General features: G+C 37.4%; 1 protein-coding gene across 1 annotated transcript in view; it reads right to left on the reverse strand.

The window, feature by feature from the left end:
- Window positions 1-16,509, reverse strand: part of STK31 (serine/threonine kinase 31) — a 143,586-nt gene that overhangs the window by 53,005 nt on the left and 74,072 nt on the right. Inside the window, exons 16-21 of the mRNA XM_032286983.1 lie at window positions 8,334-8,435; window positions 6,188-6,268; window positions 3,956-4,081; window positions 3,223-3,348; window positions 2,956-3,042; window positions 1,798-1,947 (exon numbers count right to left, since the gene is read on the reverse strand). Coding sequence (XP_032142874.1) covers window positions 1,798-1,947; window positions 2,956-3,042; window positions 3,223-3,348; window positions 3,956-4,081; window positions 6,188-6,268; window positions 8,334-8,435 — 672 coding nt within the window. The remainder of the gene's footprint in view (window positions 1-1,797; window positions 1,948-2,955; window positions 3,043-3,222; window positions 3,349-3,955; window positions 4,082-6,187; window positions 6,269-8,333; window positions 8,436-16,509) is intronic.

The raw sequence follows: 16,509 nt of genomic DNA on the forward strand, positions 1-16,509 counted from the left end.
CATCCATGTCCCTACAAAGGACATGGATGAACCTGGAAACCATCATTCTCAGCAAACTGACACAGGAGCAGAAAATCAAACACCACATGTTCTCACTCATAGGTGGGTGTTGAACAATGAAAACACATGGACACAGGGAGGGGAGCACTACACACTGGGGTCTGTTGGGGGGAAATAGGGGAGGGACAGCAGGGGGTGGGGAGTTGGTGGGGGATAGCGTGGGGAGAAATGCCAGATATAGGTGATGGGGAGGAAGGCAGCAAATCACACTGCCACGTGTATACTATGCAACAATCCTGCATGTTCTTCATATGTACCCCAAAACCTAAAATGCAATTTAAAAAAAAGAGGAAAAAAAAAAAAGACTACATATACTCCAGTAGCATTACCCTACGACTTGCAGATGATCAAAGTATAAAAGCATTGCTAACATATATTAGTCAAAGGAAATTGCTCAGATACTAACAAACGTTGGCAAGGATCCAGAGAAAACAAAATCCTATACATTACTGATAAGAATGTAAAATGAGACAGACACTCTGGAAAACAGTTTGGCTCCTCAAAAAGTAAAATAATATAACCCAGTAATGTGACTCCCAAAAGAAATGTGAAAACATGTCCACACAAAAAAATTGTATGCTAATGCTGATAGCAGCATTATTCGTATAACCAAAACGTATAAACAATTCAAATGTTCAGCAACTGAATATATTTTAAAAATATGGTATATCCATACAATGAAATATAATTTGACAATAAAAAGGAATGACGTCCTGATGCAGTCAACAATATGAATGCACTCTGAAAACAATATGCTAAGTGAAATAAGCCTAAAAGGCCACATATTATATAATTCTATTTACATGAGATGCCCAAAATAAGCAATCCATGGAGACAGAAAATGTATTGGTGGTTTCCAGGCTTGAGAATAAGGGGGAAATTTAACTGCTTATCAGTATGGATTTTCTTTTTGGGAATGGTAAAAGTGTCCTGGAATTCAATACTGATTATCACTGCACAACTTTGTGAATGTACTACAACTATTACTGAATTGTATACACTACACGAATTGTATCTCAGTAAAGCTGTTACTTTTAGAAAAATAATTGCTGATTTGGCTACTCCACATTGACTACATACTTCAAAATATCTTGTTGTATATGATAAATATATACAATTTTTATTTCTCAATTAGAATAGGGAATTGTTCTCACATGATCATGAGTATTTTGAGACTACCCATTATAACAGAAAAAAAATCACAACATGCTCTTAAATTGTCTTATCTTTGCTATCTCTACAAACTGCCTATTCTGAGATGATATAACACCAAATTAACAGCCATTAGAGTTGAATCAGAATTTAAACTAAAAAGTCCAAGGTTTATAGGTTTCTAAAAACACAATTACCAAAAAAATAGCAGAGTATCTATATTTAAAGTGTATCTATAGAGGGAGGGACACCAGTGGAGAGGTTGGGAGATGGCCACCTAGTTTCCTTGCATGTTTCCTAGCAATTAAATGTTTCCTGATGATGATGATAAAATAATGTTGTCAATGCCATTGAGTATATAATGTCAGGTAGCCCCTAAGACTTACGGTTAAAATACACAATGAATGAACTTAGAAACTCTTCTTCTAGCACCTAGCTGAGAGCAAACAGGTGCTTATACTACACGACACAGTTTAACTAAAGGCAAAGATCCTATAATAAATCATATTATATATAAGTGCTGAGCTACTGCTTAATAATATTAAATAAAGTCTAGAACCTATTTGTAGAACCATGATATCTTACCACAGATTTGGTGAAGTCAAAATCTCCAACAATTCCTTGTTCACGGTTTAAAGCAAATACATTGTTCTGATGAAGTGATCCATGAATTATGTCAGCGTTATGCAATGTATGCAGGCCCTGGGCAACACCTTTCATGACCTTTAAAGCTTCCTATAGATAAGTACACACAAAAGTGAGGCAAATCACTTTAATCTTGAAACTTTTCTCTAATTAAAAGACTGCTCTAGGAGTGAGTGAAGTTTTCTCCAAATGAACCTTTAATAAGAATACAGCATAATACAGCATAGAGAAAGAATTAAAGACCAGAAGAAGCCTTGATTATATAATGGTGATACCGTGTGTGTGCGCGCGCAATCATACATCACACCTTTTTGCTACCAATAACTGGTTACATGAAAGACAATTTTTCCACGGATTGGGGGTTGGTTTCGGGATCAGACTGCTCCACCTCAGATAACAGGCATTAGATTCTCATAAGGAGTATGCAACTTAGATCCCTCACAAGCACAATTCATAATAGGGTTTATGCTCCTGTGAGGATCTAATGCCTCCACTGATAAGTAATGCTTGCTCACGTGCAACTCACCTCCTGCTGTGCCGCCCTGTTATTAATAGGCCACAGACTGGTACTAGTCTGTGACCTGGGGTTTGGGAACACTTGTTCTATTACCTCAAAGAAGACTTGGATTACAAATACCAACTATGTAAACTACCTACAAGAGACTGAAACAGTATTACTCCGTAAGAATAATCAGTGCCTCCTTTACTGTTATTAGTAATCCTAAATTTACAATGATAAAAATTAAAGCTGAAACTTAAGCACTTATAATACTAAGTGCTATATTAGGCAGTCCACATACAGCACAGCTTATTAGTTATAAGCTTGGGCTTTGGAACCAGAAAGACTTAATTTCAAGTCCCAACTCTACCTCTGGTTAAGGGAACCTGTGCAAGTCAATCCCTTTAAGCCTTTTTCTCATCCATATAATACAGTAACTCCTATCACAGGTTTGATGCAACAATTAAATAGAATACCACAAGTCAAAATTTTACAAAGTATAGAGCATGTAGTATGCCCTGAATAAATATTAGGTGTTATGTTCTCATTTAATACATCCATGGAAATAAACAGTGCTTACTTCTGAATTTAATACTTACTTCTGAATTCAAAGGCATGCTGGCTTGAACAGCACTCAGGTTTGCCCTAGGGTAGTATGGGGCCATCACGTAAGCCATAGGATCAGACTAAGAAGCAAAACAGAGAATGTGACTCCAAGTGAAAACTTCTTCAACATATTTTTAGCATACATTGATTCTATAGAATAATTTTTGTTTATGTTAAGGGGAATAAACTGTTGCTCTAAAATCTGGAGCTAAACTTATTTTACATAAAATTATTTCCGCAAGAGATCACAAGAACTTTACCTTACATAAAAACAGGAATACCAACGGTAGTAACCCTGACTCTTCTTCAGCTTCTTTCCAAGCTCTATGATAGGCAGCTGCTCTCTCAATCACCTTGGCTTCTGTGTCAACATCCACAGAATAGCCCTTAAACCAAAAAAGAGGCACTTGTAATTCCAACATTGAACATTATAATTATACACCATTCCAACTTAAACATAATAAATTATTTTAAGTTAAATACAATCTAATTTTATTTTTTAATTTTATAAGTACTTTTCTATCTTCTTTGAATGCTATAATTTGGAAAAGGAAAGTGTGAGTCTACCTGTAGCCTGCTGCACATTCTAGAATGTGTAGCCACTAAGGCCAAATTAATTATCTTATTATCATGATTAACAGTTTCCCATATCGATGAAAAGAAGAAATTAAGGAGTAGAAGACTGTACTCACAATATAGCTGAGATTTCAAGGAGAAATTTAAGAAAATCAAGAATTTTAAAAAGATATAAGTTCACTCAATAAAAAAAGAAAAGTATATCTTATTAAGGACATATTCTATTTAGGGAAATGAGGGAAACTTTAAAACTAAAAATTAGTTCTGGTAACTAAACTAGATGCAAAATTATCATGCCAGTCAACTTAACATAGAAAATTTTAGATAACAATGAGTCTTCTTCTTTCTTGAAAAGTAACGGCACCACTATCCTTTATACTGCTGAATCTCCCACAAGTAAGAAGAAGTTAGGCTTACCTTTAACAGAATTATCTGCCCATTAACCTCAGAGCATACCAAAGGACGCTTGCTGCTAAGTTCCTTCATGGGCTCAGCATCAAGAAGATCTCGTTCCAAGCTCATTGTAAGGAGACCACCAGAGTTCTAGGCACAAGTTTTTACTACAGTTGAAGAATCCAAACAATCCCAGCACTTAAAAATCATCAACATAATTAGCTACATGCTATTAAATGACTTGAACATCATCAATGGTACTAGAAAAAACAATAAAATTAAAATCTTTATAATTTTGTGTTTACTCCAGTTTCTGGCTCTTATACTCCTCCTATCCAAAGTGTAATCGCCATACATTTAATTGCTACTATAATTTTAGAACAGATTCAGAAAATGACTAGGATTAACCAGACATGCTTCCTAGGAGCCCTAATGTTTACTTGAAAAACCACTTATGTTTCCTAAAAATACTAAAGTAACAACAGATTGAGAGGGAGGTAAGGAATGAAGGACTACATATCGGGTTAGTGTACACTGCTCAGGTGATGGGTGCACTAAAATCTCCGAAATGACCACTAAATAACTTATCCATGTAACCACAAACCACCTGTATCCCAAAAACTATTGAAATAAACATTTAAAAAATAAATAAATAAATAAGGTAAAATAATGACAAAAATGTAGTTGTAGAATGGGAGTGATTCATCCAAAAATTATGTCTACCATGAAGTAATTCTATCACCTCTACCCCTGTTCGGAGTCCTCGAAAGCGAAAATGGCTTTCAATAACTAATTTTATTAGGTATTTCTGCTACTTTTTAAAAGGAATAATTTGTCACACTAAAATGTGATTGCCAACATTTTAAATAAAGCTAAGTTTTACTGTGGTGCAGTCTTAGAGGTGTTGTAGAATTGTTTTCTGGTATTTTTTAAGTCTTGTCAGTACATTTAAGTATTCTACAATATATAATCAACCTACAAAATATTCCTAATCATACATTACAGTTAAACATCTGAAAGCCATTAAAGGCTTCCATAAACCATGAGTCAAATCTTTTATAATCTTCTATAATAAAGTAGATTAGCATATTTTAAAATATTAATTTTCAAGTCCTATGTGGCAGTACATACTCATTTGCCCGTACTGCATAATATAATCACTAAACTAGAGTAGAACAGTTGCAAGGAAAAACTCACATCATTTTAAAGTGTAGTCTGGAAAGAGTTTAGAGTAACTATTTAATTCCGGGAACTTTAATCTTAAGTATTTTTTAGAATAAACTCACATGTCTATATAAATATCCCTCTCTGTACTATATTTAAGCCATTATAATGGAATTAATGACAATCTTAATTAATATATACTTTATCTAGGCCCTCACCATAGAAGGCAATATAAAATGGAGGACTAACAGACCCTGTCCTGAGAGCCAGGGTTTACTAATCCTGCTCCATATGGCCACTATATAATGTGCTGATTGCCAGCTTTTGAATCCCACCTGCCTAGAAAACCATATTCACCTCAACATCTCTACCTTAACCAACCTCTCTAGAATTTTTTCCCAGCCTGCTTTAACTTAAAAAACACATGGTGCAGCTGGGTGCAGTGGCTCACACCTGTTATCCCAGCACTTTGGGAGGCCAAGGGGCGGCAGATCATGAGGTCAGGAGTTCGAGACAAGCCTGATTTACATGGTGAAACCCCATCTCTACTAAAAATACAAAAATTAGCTGGGCATGGTGGCTTACGCCTGTAATCCCAGCTACTCAGGAGGCTGTGGCAGAAGAATCGCCTGAACCTGGGAGGCAGAGGTTGCAGTGAGCCAACATCACGCCACTGCACTCCAGCCTGGGCAACATAACAAGACTCCGTCTCCAAATAAATTAAAAAAAAAAACCATGCACATTGTGCTTAAATCTCTCATGGCTAGCAATATCTTGTTTTTATTCTAAGTCTCGGAATAGTAGTTAAAATTTTGTCATTTCAAAAAATAAATACTTATAATTCAAATAAGTGCCATGCAATGTATTGAACATGGATGAGGAAAACAGAAAACAGATAATGCAAATTAACATAAAAATATATACCATGCAACCATTCAAGAGTCATGATAAAAAGTTCTAATGCCCACAAAATATTCATCAGGAATATTTTTATTAAAAGGATACTCTAAGTTTGACACTGACACAAATTTAATATTATCACTTTTCAACACTCTCTGCAGAGTAGTAATTCGCAAGGGAAACAAAGTTTACCATGTATTTGAGTAATCCTATTTCAGGATGAAGCAGAGGCAGCTCAGGGAACCATTTCTGTGCCAAACTAGTCAGCTTCTCCTAAAGTTTAAAAAAATGTTTTTAACGGTATATCTATTTATATACAATTTATATCAGCATCTACCTTATAACATATCCAATAAGATATATAATCACTGATTTTGCCTTCTACTTCGAGAAATAACAAGTGAAAACCAAGACTCACCTTGCATCTGTTATAAAGCAAATTAAATATGGCCTGAGAAGGACTCTGTACTTCTATATTTGAGTCCTTGTGGATGAACTGTAACCTAGCTTAATAGGTAGACAAGATTGAAAACCTAACTGAGCAGTATGCACCTATAACAATAGCTGGGTCTTGGCCAATCCAAGCGGCCATACTTTAACCACTCAAAGACTGCTAAGTGTTCAAACTGTGTTCAAATAAGGCAAATGCCAACCTGTAACCAACCCAGCTGTTTCTGTACCTCACTGCCAATTTCCATAAGTCACTTCCCTTTTTTTGTCTATAAATTTGTTCTGACCACAAAGATTCCCACAGTCTCTCCAAATCTGCTGTGATTCTGGGGGCTGCCCAATTCGCGAACTGTTCCTTGCTCCTTTAAATTTAATTTGGCTGAAGTCTTTCTTTTAACCCATCTAAACTACCAACTTACCAACTGAAGAAAAATTTAATTACCAATTTTAAGCTTTGAATACATACATAAGCACAAATCTTGCAAGGTCAAAGTTCACACCCACTTGCAAACTAAAATGAAAAAGTCTGATAATATACCAATTTGAGGCACAAAACTGTTATTATTTTTCAAAATATTAAGCATGCAGTGACATTTTAAAATAACAGCTGTTCAATTAAGAAAAAAATTTAAAGTCGGAGAGAAAAAATACACAGCTCTACATAAATAACTTTAAAATAAATGTGAAAAATTAGTATTCTCATAAAAAGAAAGCCACTTATCATATATTAAGCAAAACTTCTAAACACTTGTCAAATCACTGGAAGATAGCTATTTTAATCCAAGGTCCATAAGGTATTTATATATACTCAGGTAAATTTGCTAAATAAAGCATGACACTTAAAATATCTATTGTTTTCACAGTATTAATGTTTTTATTTTCTTTTATTTTTTTTTAAGACAGGGTCTTGCTCTGTTGCCCAGGCTGGAGTACAGTGGCACGATCATAGCTCACTGCAGCCTCAAACTCCTCGGCTCAAGCAATACTCCTGTCTTAGCCTCCAAAATAAAATAGCTGGGACTACAGGTACATGACATTATGATTGGATAATTGTTTTATTTATTATAGAGATGGGTCTCACCATGACTCCCAGGCTGATCTCAAACTGTTGGGCTCAAGTGATCTCAACACCTCAGTCTCCCGAAAGTGCTGGGACTACCGTTGTGAGCCACCATGCCCGGCCAGTATTTTTACTTTCAAAGCACTGGTTCTTAACTAACTTCTTCTTCATGACATCTCCCAGACATAAAATACAATGTTCTTCCCGTTTTAAAGAATGTTTAAAATATTCCCATTTTAAATAAGTCATTTAAATTATTTCCCAAGCTCACAAAAATTAGTGGTAAAATAGAGACCTAAAAGATGTAACTTCCCCTACCCCCAAAACCAGGCAGTCTTATTTTGTTACATTCTTCAACTAAACTATGCTGCTCTATTAATGTTTTCATAACAACATTATGGGCAATGATATTGATATAAATTTTATGTAAGGAAAAGGTCTTTAGGTTTTACATTAAACAGAAAAAAGGCAATATACAAAAGTGTATCTGTGCTATAATCTCAATTCTAAAAACAAGCAAAAAAAAGACATAAAGTAAGTCAAAAGTTACCAATGATTACTACTATTATCACTGAGTGGTAACATTACAGGTGATGTTTTTCCTTCTTTTTAATTTTCAGCCATTTCCACACTGGAATAATGGTCAGAATATTTTGTCATGTGAAATTAATTTCTAAATTTACAGAAATATTACTAGGTCAATATATACATAAACTTTCTATATAATACCTCTAGCCTTGTGATTATAGTCCACTTCATAAAATGAATACTTAAATTCAATTTCCAGAGTAAAATCTAATGTAAAACTTCGAAGAATCAAATACTTACATATTCCTCCCTCTCATAATAAATTTCCTGAAAGACATTATTGCGCAGCTGAGTTATTTCTTCTTTTATTTTCTCAATTTGAGAGTCATCAGGGTCATCTGACTTCAATCAGAAAGAAAAAGTGTTTTTATTAACATAGAACAAACAAGTCTTCTTTCAAGAATTCAAGTACTATAGTAAATTACTGTGTGATTTCTATGTATCATTCAGTAACTAGTACATAAGAGACCCTGCTAATACTTGCTGAATTAACTTAGATCAATTTATTCTAACAAAGACTTTTCTGAAACCTAGAAAACTTATAAAAAGCAAAGACAGAAAATCAATTACACAGATTTTTCTTGTCTCTTCATCTGCTTTAGATTTTCTCTAAGATAAAAATGGCCAACTGCCATTTTAAAAGAAATGTTATTAGCAACCAGAATACACCTGAATTCCCTAGAATTGTCTTCTACATGAGATTTGGTTAAAAACAAAACAGAAGGATGAGTAAATGTGTGAACTGTCACCAATCATAATACATAAGCCACCTTAAAAAGTATGTATGCTTTTGTGAAAGAAAAATAATTCTTGAGAACCTTAAATTACTAAGCCAAAGGAAAAAGTCAAGCTGGGAACTGTGTCAGGCAAATCTTCTTCCCATTTTATTCCTAAATAAGATAGCTACAAAGATTTAAAAAACTGCAAGCCTTCCTCACAATCTGCTTAGTAGGAACTTGCTTATGGGCACCACGATATTTACCCTATTAACAGTTCTGTTAATTTTACCCTGACAAGGTAAATTGATAGCTTATTTTCTCAGGTGCAGGACAAAGGACAGAACTCTACGTCATCCCTTTGCTCACCTCAGACAAATGCATACCTGACTCCTTCCTCTGTAAAAATGCAGATTCACTGAGCTAGCAACTATTCCTCTACCCCTCTCTCAAATGTAAATTGTGTATTTGCTGAAAGGTGATCAAAGACTAAAGAATGCGAATCATCTGTCTCTTATCTACCCACATCTTTTTAAAATTTCTTCCTCTTTCCCCAATATCCATCCTTTTGCCTTTAAATATTTAAGCCCTCAAAATTATCTCTGAGAAAGGCACAGACCTGCCTCCCAGGCATGCATCCTTAACCTAGGCAAAATAAAATTTCTAAATTGATTGAGACCTGTTTCAGATACTTTTGGTTTACACTTTAAAAGTCAGATTTCAAGGATCCAGATATTAAGATAGCCAAATTAAGAACAGCTCCAGTCTATAGCTCCTAGCAAGATCAAAACAAAAGGTGGATGATTTCTGCATTTCCAACTGAGATGGCTGGCTCATCTCATTGGGACTGGATTGACAGAAGACGTAGCCCACAGAGGGCGAGCCAAAACAGGGAGGGGCATCACCTCACCTGGCAAGTCCAAGGGGTTGGGGAACTCCCTTCCCTAGCCAAGGGAAGCCGTGAGGAACGGTACATTCTGGCCCAGATTCTATGCTCTTCCCACACTCCTCACAACCTACAGACCAGGAGATTCCCTCAAATGCCTACATCACCAGGGCCCTGGGTTTCAAGCACAAAACTGGATGGCCATTTGGACAAACACTGAGCTAGCTGCAGAAGTCTGTTTTCACAAACCCCAGTGGCACCTGGAATGCCAGCAAGATAGAACTGTTAGCTCCCTGAAAAGGGGGCTGAAGCCAGGGGGCCAAGTGGTCTTGCATAGCGGATCACAAACCCACAGAGCCCCAGTAAGCTAAGATCTACCGGCTTGAAATTCTCACTGCCAGCACAGCAGTCTGAAATAAACCTGGATCACTATAGCTTGGAGGAGGGAGGGGTGGCCACCATTACTGAGGCTTGAGTAGGCGGTTTTTCCCTCACTATGTTAACAAAGATGCCATGAAATTCTAACTGAGCAGAGCTGACTGCAGCTCAGCAAAGCCGCTGAAGCCAGGTTACCTCTCTAGATTTCTCCTCTCTGGGCAAGGCATCTCTGAAAGGCAGCGGCCCCAGTCAGGAGCTTATAGATAAAACTCCCATCTCCCTGGGACAGAGCAACCGGGGAAAAGGGAGGCTGTGGGTGTGACTGCAGCAGACTTAAACATCCCTGCCTGACAGTTCTGAAGAGAGTAGTGAATCTCCAAGAACAGTGTTTGAACTCTGCTAAGGGACAGACTGCCTCCTCAAGTGGATCCCTGACCCCCATGACTCCTGACTGGGAGACACCTCCCAGCAGGGGTCACCAGGCACCTCATACAGAAGAGCTCCTGCTGGCATGTGGTGGGTGCCGCTCTGCGACAAAGTTTCCAGAGGAAGGAACAGGCAGCAGTCTTTGCTGTTCTGCAGCCTCCACTGGTGATATCTAGGAAAAAGGGTCTGGAGAGAACCTCAGCAGAGCTGTGGCAGAGGGGCCTGACTGTTAGAAGGGAAACTAACAAATAGAAAGGAATAGCATCAACATTAACCAAAAGGACATCGGCACCACCACATCAGATGGTACCAACATAAAAGACCAAAGGTGGATAAATCCACGAAGATGAGGAAACACCAGTACAAAAAGGCCAAAAAGTCCAAAAACCAGAAAGCCTCTTCTCCTCCAAAGGATCACAACTCACCAGCAAGAGAACAAAACTGGATGGAGAACAAGTCTGACAAACTGACAGAAGTAGGCTTCAGAAGGTGGGTTATAACAAACTCCTCCGAGCTAAAGAAGCATGTTCTAACCCAATGCAAGGAAGCTAAGAACATTGGAAAAAGGTTAGAGGAATTGCTAGCTAGAATAACCAGTTGAGACAAGAACATAAATAACCTGATAGAGCGGAAAAACACAGCATGAAAACCTGGTGACACATACACAGGTATCAACAGCTGAACCAATCAAGTGGAAGAAAGGATATCAGAGACTGAAGACCAACTCAATGAAATAAAGCATGAAGACAAGATAAGAGAAAAAAAAAAAACATGAAAAGCAACAAAGCCTCAAAGAAATACAGGACTATGTGAAAAGACCAAAACTACATTTGATTGGTGTACCTGAAAGTGACATGGAGAATGGAACAAAGTTGGAAAACACTTTTCAGGATATTATCCAGGAGAATTTCCCCAACCTAGCAAAGCAGGCCAACATTCAAATTCAGGAGATACAGAGACCACCACAAAGATATTCCTCAAGAAGAGCAACCCCAAGACACATAATCATCAGGTTTACCAAAGTTGAAATGAAGGAAAAAATGTTAAGAGCAGCCAGAGAGAAAGACTGGTTACCCACAAAGGGAAGCCCATCAGATTAACAGCAGATCTCTCAGCATAAATCCTACAAGCCAGAAGAGAGTGGGGGCCCACATTCAACATTCTTAAAGAAAAGAATTTTCAACCCAGAATTTCATATCCAGCCAAACTAAACTTCACATGCAAAGGAGAAATAAAATCTTTTACAGATAAGCAAATGCTGAGAGATTTTGTCACCACCAGGCCTGACTTACAAGAGCTCCTGAAGGAAGCACTAAACATGGAAAGGAAAAACTGGTACCAGGCACTGCAAGAATGTACCAAATTGCAAAGACCATTGACACTATGAAGAAACTGCATCAACGAATGGGCAAAACAACCAACTAGTATCACAATGGCAAGATCAAATTCACACATGACAATATTAACCTTAAATGCAAATAGGCTAAATGACCCAGTTAAAAGACACAGAAGGCAAATTGGATAAAGAGTCAAGACCCAATGGTGTCCTGTATTCAGGAAACCCAACTCAAGTGCAAAGACACAAACAGGCTCAAAATAAAGGGATGGAGGAATATTTACCAAGTAAACGGAAAGCAAAAAAAAAAAAAAAAAAAAAAAAGCTGGGGTTGCAATCCTAGTCTCTGATAAAACAGACTTTAAACCAACAAAGATTTAAAAAGAAAGAGAAATACATAATGGTAAAGGGATCAACACAACAAGAAGAGCTAAATATACATGTAGCCAATACAGAAGCACTCCAATTTATAAAGCAAGTTCTTAGAGACCCACAAAGAGACTTAGACTCCCACACAATAATAGTGGGAGACTTTAACACGCCATTGTCAATATTAGAGCAAAGAGACAGAAACTTGAAAAGATTATTTAGGACTTGAACTCGGCTCAGGACTACGCAGACGTCATAGACATCTACAACACTCTCCACCCCAAATCCACAAAATATACACTCTTCTCACAAGTACATTGCACTTATTCTAAAATTGACCACATAATTGGAAATAAAACACTCCTCAGCAAACACAAAATAACAGAAATTATAACAAGCAGTCTCTCAGACCACAGTGCAATCAAACTAGAACTCAGGATTAAGAAACTCTTTCAAAACTGCGCAACTACACAGAAACTGAACAACCTGTTCCTGAATGACTACTAGATAAATAAAAAAATTAAGGCAAAAATAAGTAAGTTATTTGAAACCCATGAAAACAAAGGCACAATGTACCAGAATATCTGCGACACAGCTAAATCAATGTTTACAGGGAAATTTGTAGCACTAAATGCCCACAGAAGAAAGCAAGAGAGATCTAAAATCAATACCCAATTAAAAGAACTAGAGAAGCAAGAGCAAACAAATTCAAAAGCTAGCAGAAGACAAGAAATAACTATGATCAGAGCAGAACTGAAGGAGACAGAGACAAGAAAAACTTCAAAAAAAAAAAAATCAACATATCCAGAAGCTGGTTTTTTGAAAAGATTAAAAATACAGATAAACTACCAGCCAGACTAATAAAGAAGAAAAGTGAAAATAATCAAATAGATGCAATAAAAAATGATAAAGGGGATATCACCATTGATCCCACAGAAATACAAACTACCATCAGAGAATACTATAAACACCTCTATGCAAATAAACTAGAAAATCTAGAAGAAACGGATAAATTCCTGGACACATACACCCTTCAAAGACTAAACCAGGAAGAAGTCGAATCCCTGAATAAACCAGTAACAAGTTCTGAAATTGAGGCAGTAATACCCTACAAACGAAAAAAGCCCAGGACCAGATGGATTCACAGCCAAATTCTATCAGAGATACAAAAAGGAGATGGTATCATTCCTTCTGAAACTATTCTAAACAATAGAAAAAGAGGGACTCCTCCCTAACTCATTTTATGAGGCCAGCATCATCCTGATACCAAAACCTGGCAGAGAAACAACTAAAAAATAAAATTTCAGGCCAATATTCCTGATGAACATCGATGTGAAAGTTCTCAAAATACTGGCAAACTGGCCAGGCATGGTGGCTCACGCCTCTAATCCCAGCACTTTGGGAGGCCAAGGCGGGAGGATCTGAGGTCAGGATTCGAGACCAGTGGCCAATACGGTGAAACTCCATCTCTACTATAAAATACAAAAATTAACTGGGTGTGGTGGCACACACCTGTACTCCCAGCTACTTGGGAGGCTGAGGCAGGAGAATCACAGGAACCCGGGAGGTGGAGGTTGCAGTGAGTCTAGAGTGCACCACTGCACTCCAGCCTGGGTGACAGATCGAGCCTCTGTCTCAAAAAAAAAAAAAAAAAAATACTGGCCAACAGAATCCAGTAGCACATCAAAAAGCTTATCCACCACAATCAAGTTGGCTTCATTCCTGGGATGCAAGGCTGGTTCAACATATGCAAATCAATAAATGTAATCCATCACATAAACAGAACCAATGACAAAACTACATGAGTATCTCGAGAAAAAGAAAACGCCTTCAATAAAATTCAACACCCCTTCATGCTAAAAACTCTCCAGACACTAGGTATTCACGTAATACATATCAAAATAATAAGAGCTATTTATGACAAACCAAAAGCCAGTATCATACTAAATGGGCAAAAGCTGGAAGCATTCCCTTTGAAAACTGGCTCAAGACAAGGATGCCCTCTTTCACCACTCCTATTCAACGTAGTATTGGAAGTTCTGGCCAGGGCAATCAGGCAAGAGAAAGAAATAAAGGATATTCGAATAGGAAGAGAGGAAATCAAATTGTCTCTGCAGATAAAATGATTGTATATTTAAGAATCCCCATCATCTTAGCTCAAAATCTCCTTAAGCTGATAAGCAACTTTAGCAAAGTCTCAGGATATAAAATCAATGTACAAAAATCACAAGCATTCCTATACACCAATAAGAGACAGACAGCCAAATCATGAGTAAACTTCGATTCACAATTGCTACAAACAGAATAAAACACCTAGGAATACTACTTACAAGGGATGTGAAGAACCTCTTCAGGGAGAACTACAAACCACTGCTCAAAGAGATAAGAGAGGTCACAAACAAATGGAAAAACATTCCATGCTCACGGACAGGAAGAACCAATATCATTAAAATTGCCATACGGCCCAAAGTAATTTATAGATTCAATGCTAACCCCATCAAACTACCACTGACTTTCTTCACAGAATTAGAAAAAACTACTTTAAATTGCATATGGAACCAAAAAAGAGCCTGTATAATGAAGACAATCCTAAGCAAAAAGAACAAAACTGGAGGCATCACGCTATCTGACTTCAGACTATACTACAAGGCTACAGTAACCATAATAGCATGGTACTGGTACCAAAACACAGACACAGACCAATGGAAAAGAACAGAAGCCTCAGAAATAATGCCACACACCTACAACCATCTGATCTTTGACAAACCTGACAAAAACAAGCAATGGGGAAAGGATTCCCTATTTAAAATGGCGTTGGGAAAACGGGCTAGCCATATGCAGAAAACTGGATTCCTTCCTTACACCTTACACAAAAATTAATTCAAGATGAATTAAAGACTTAAACATAAGACCTAAAATAAGAAACCCCAGAAGAAAACCTAGGCAATACCAGTCAGTACATAGGCATGGGCAAAGACTTCCTGACTAAAACACCAAAAGCAATGGCAACAAAAGCCACAATTGACAAATGGGATCTAATTAAAGTAAAGAGCTTCTACACAGGACAAAAAAAAAAAAAAAAAAAAAAAAAAAAAAAAAAAAAAACTATCATCAGAGTAAACAGGCAACCTTCAGAATGGGAGAAAATTTCTGCAATCTATCCATCTGACAAAGGGCTAATCTCCAGAATCTACAAAGAATTTAAATAGCAGATGGGCACAGTGGCTCATGCCTGGCTAATCCCAGCACTTTGGGAGGCCCAGGCAGGCAGATCACAAGGTCAGGGAATCAAGACTAACCTAGCCAACATGATGAAACCCCATCTCTACTAAAATACAAAAAATTTGCCAGGCATGTTGACATGCCTGTAGTCCCAGCTACTCAGGAGGATGAAGCAGGGAAATCACTTGAATCGGAAGGCAGAGGTTGCTGTGAACCAAGATCATGCCACTGCACACCAGCCTGACAACAAAGCAAAACTCTATCTCAAAAAAGAAACAAGTTTATAAGAAAAAACAACCCCATCAAAAAGTGGGCAAAGGATATGAACAGACACTTCTCAAAAGAAGACTTTTTATACAGCCAACAAACATATGAAAAAAAGCTTATTATTGCTGGTTATTAGAGAAATGCAAACCAAAACTACAATGAGATACCATCTCACACCAGTTAGAATGGCGATCACTAAAAAGTCAGCAAACAGATGCTGAAGAGGATGTGCTGAAACAGGAATGCTTTTATACTGTTAGTAGGAGTGTAAATTAGTTTACCCATTGTGGAAGATAGTGTGGCGATTCCTCAAGGATCTAGAACCAGAAATATCATTTAACCCAGCAATCCCATTAACTGGGTATATACCCAAAGGAATATAAATCATTCTGCTATAAAAACACATGCATACATAAATGTATTACAGCACTAGTCACATTAGCAAAGAGTTGGAACCAACCCAAATGCCCATCAATGACAGACTGGATGAAAAAAATGTGGCACATATGCCATGGAATACTATGCGGCCATGAAAATGGATGAGTTCATGTCCTTTGCAGGGACATGAATGAAGCTGGAAACCATCATTCTCAGCAAACTAACACAGGAACAGAAAACTAAACACCACATGTTCTCACTCATAGTGGGAGTTAAACAATGAGAACACATGGACACAGGGAGGGGAACATCACACACTGGGGCCTGTCAGCGGGTGGGGAGCTAGGGGAAGGATAGCATCAGAAGAAACACCTAACGCAGATGACAGGTTGATGGGTGCAGCAAACCACCATGGCACGTGTATACCTATGGAACAAA

Source organism: Sapajus apella, unplaced genomic scaffold (assembly GCF_009761245.1).
Source record: "Sapajus apella isolate SASKATOON/1434 unplaced genomic scaffold, GSC_monkey_1.0 scaffold19, whole genome shotgun sequence".
Classification (NCBI taxonomy): Eukaryota; Metazoa; Chordata; class Mammalia; order Primates; family Cebidae; genus Sapajus; species Sapajus apella.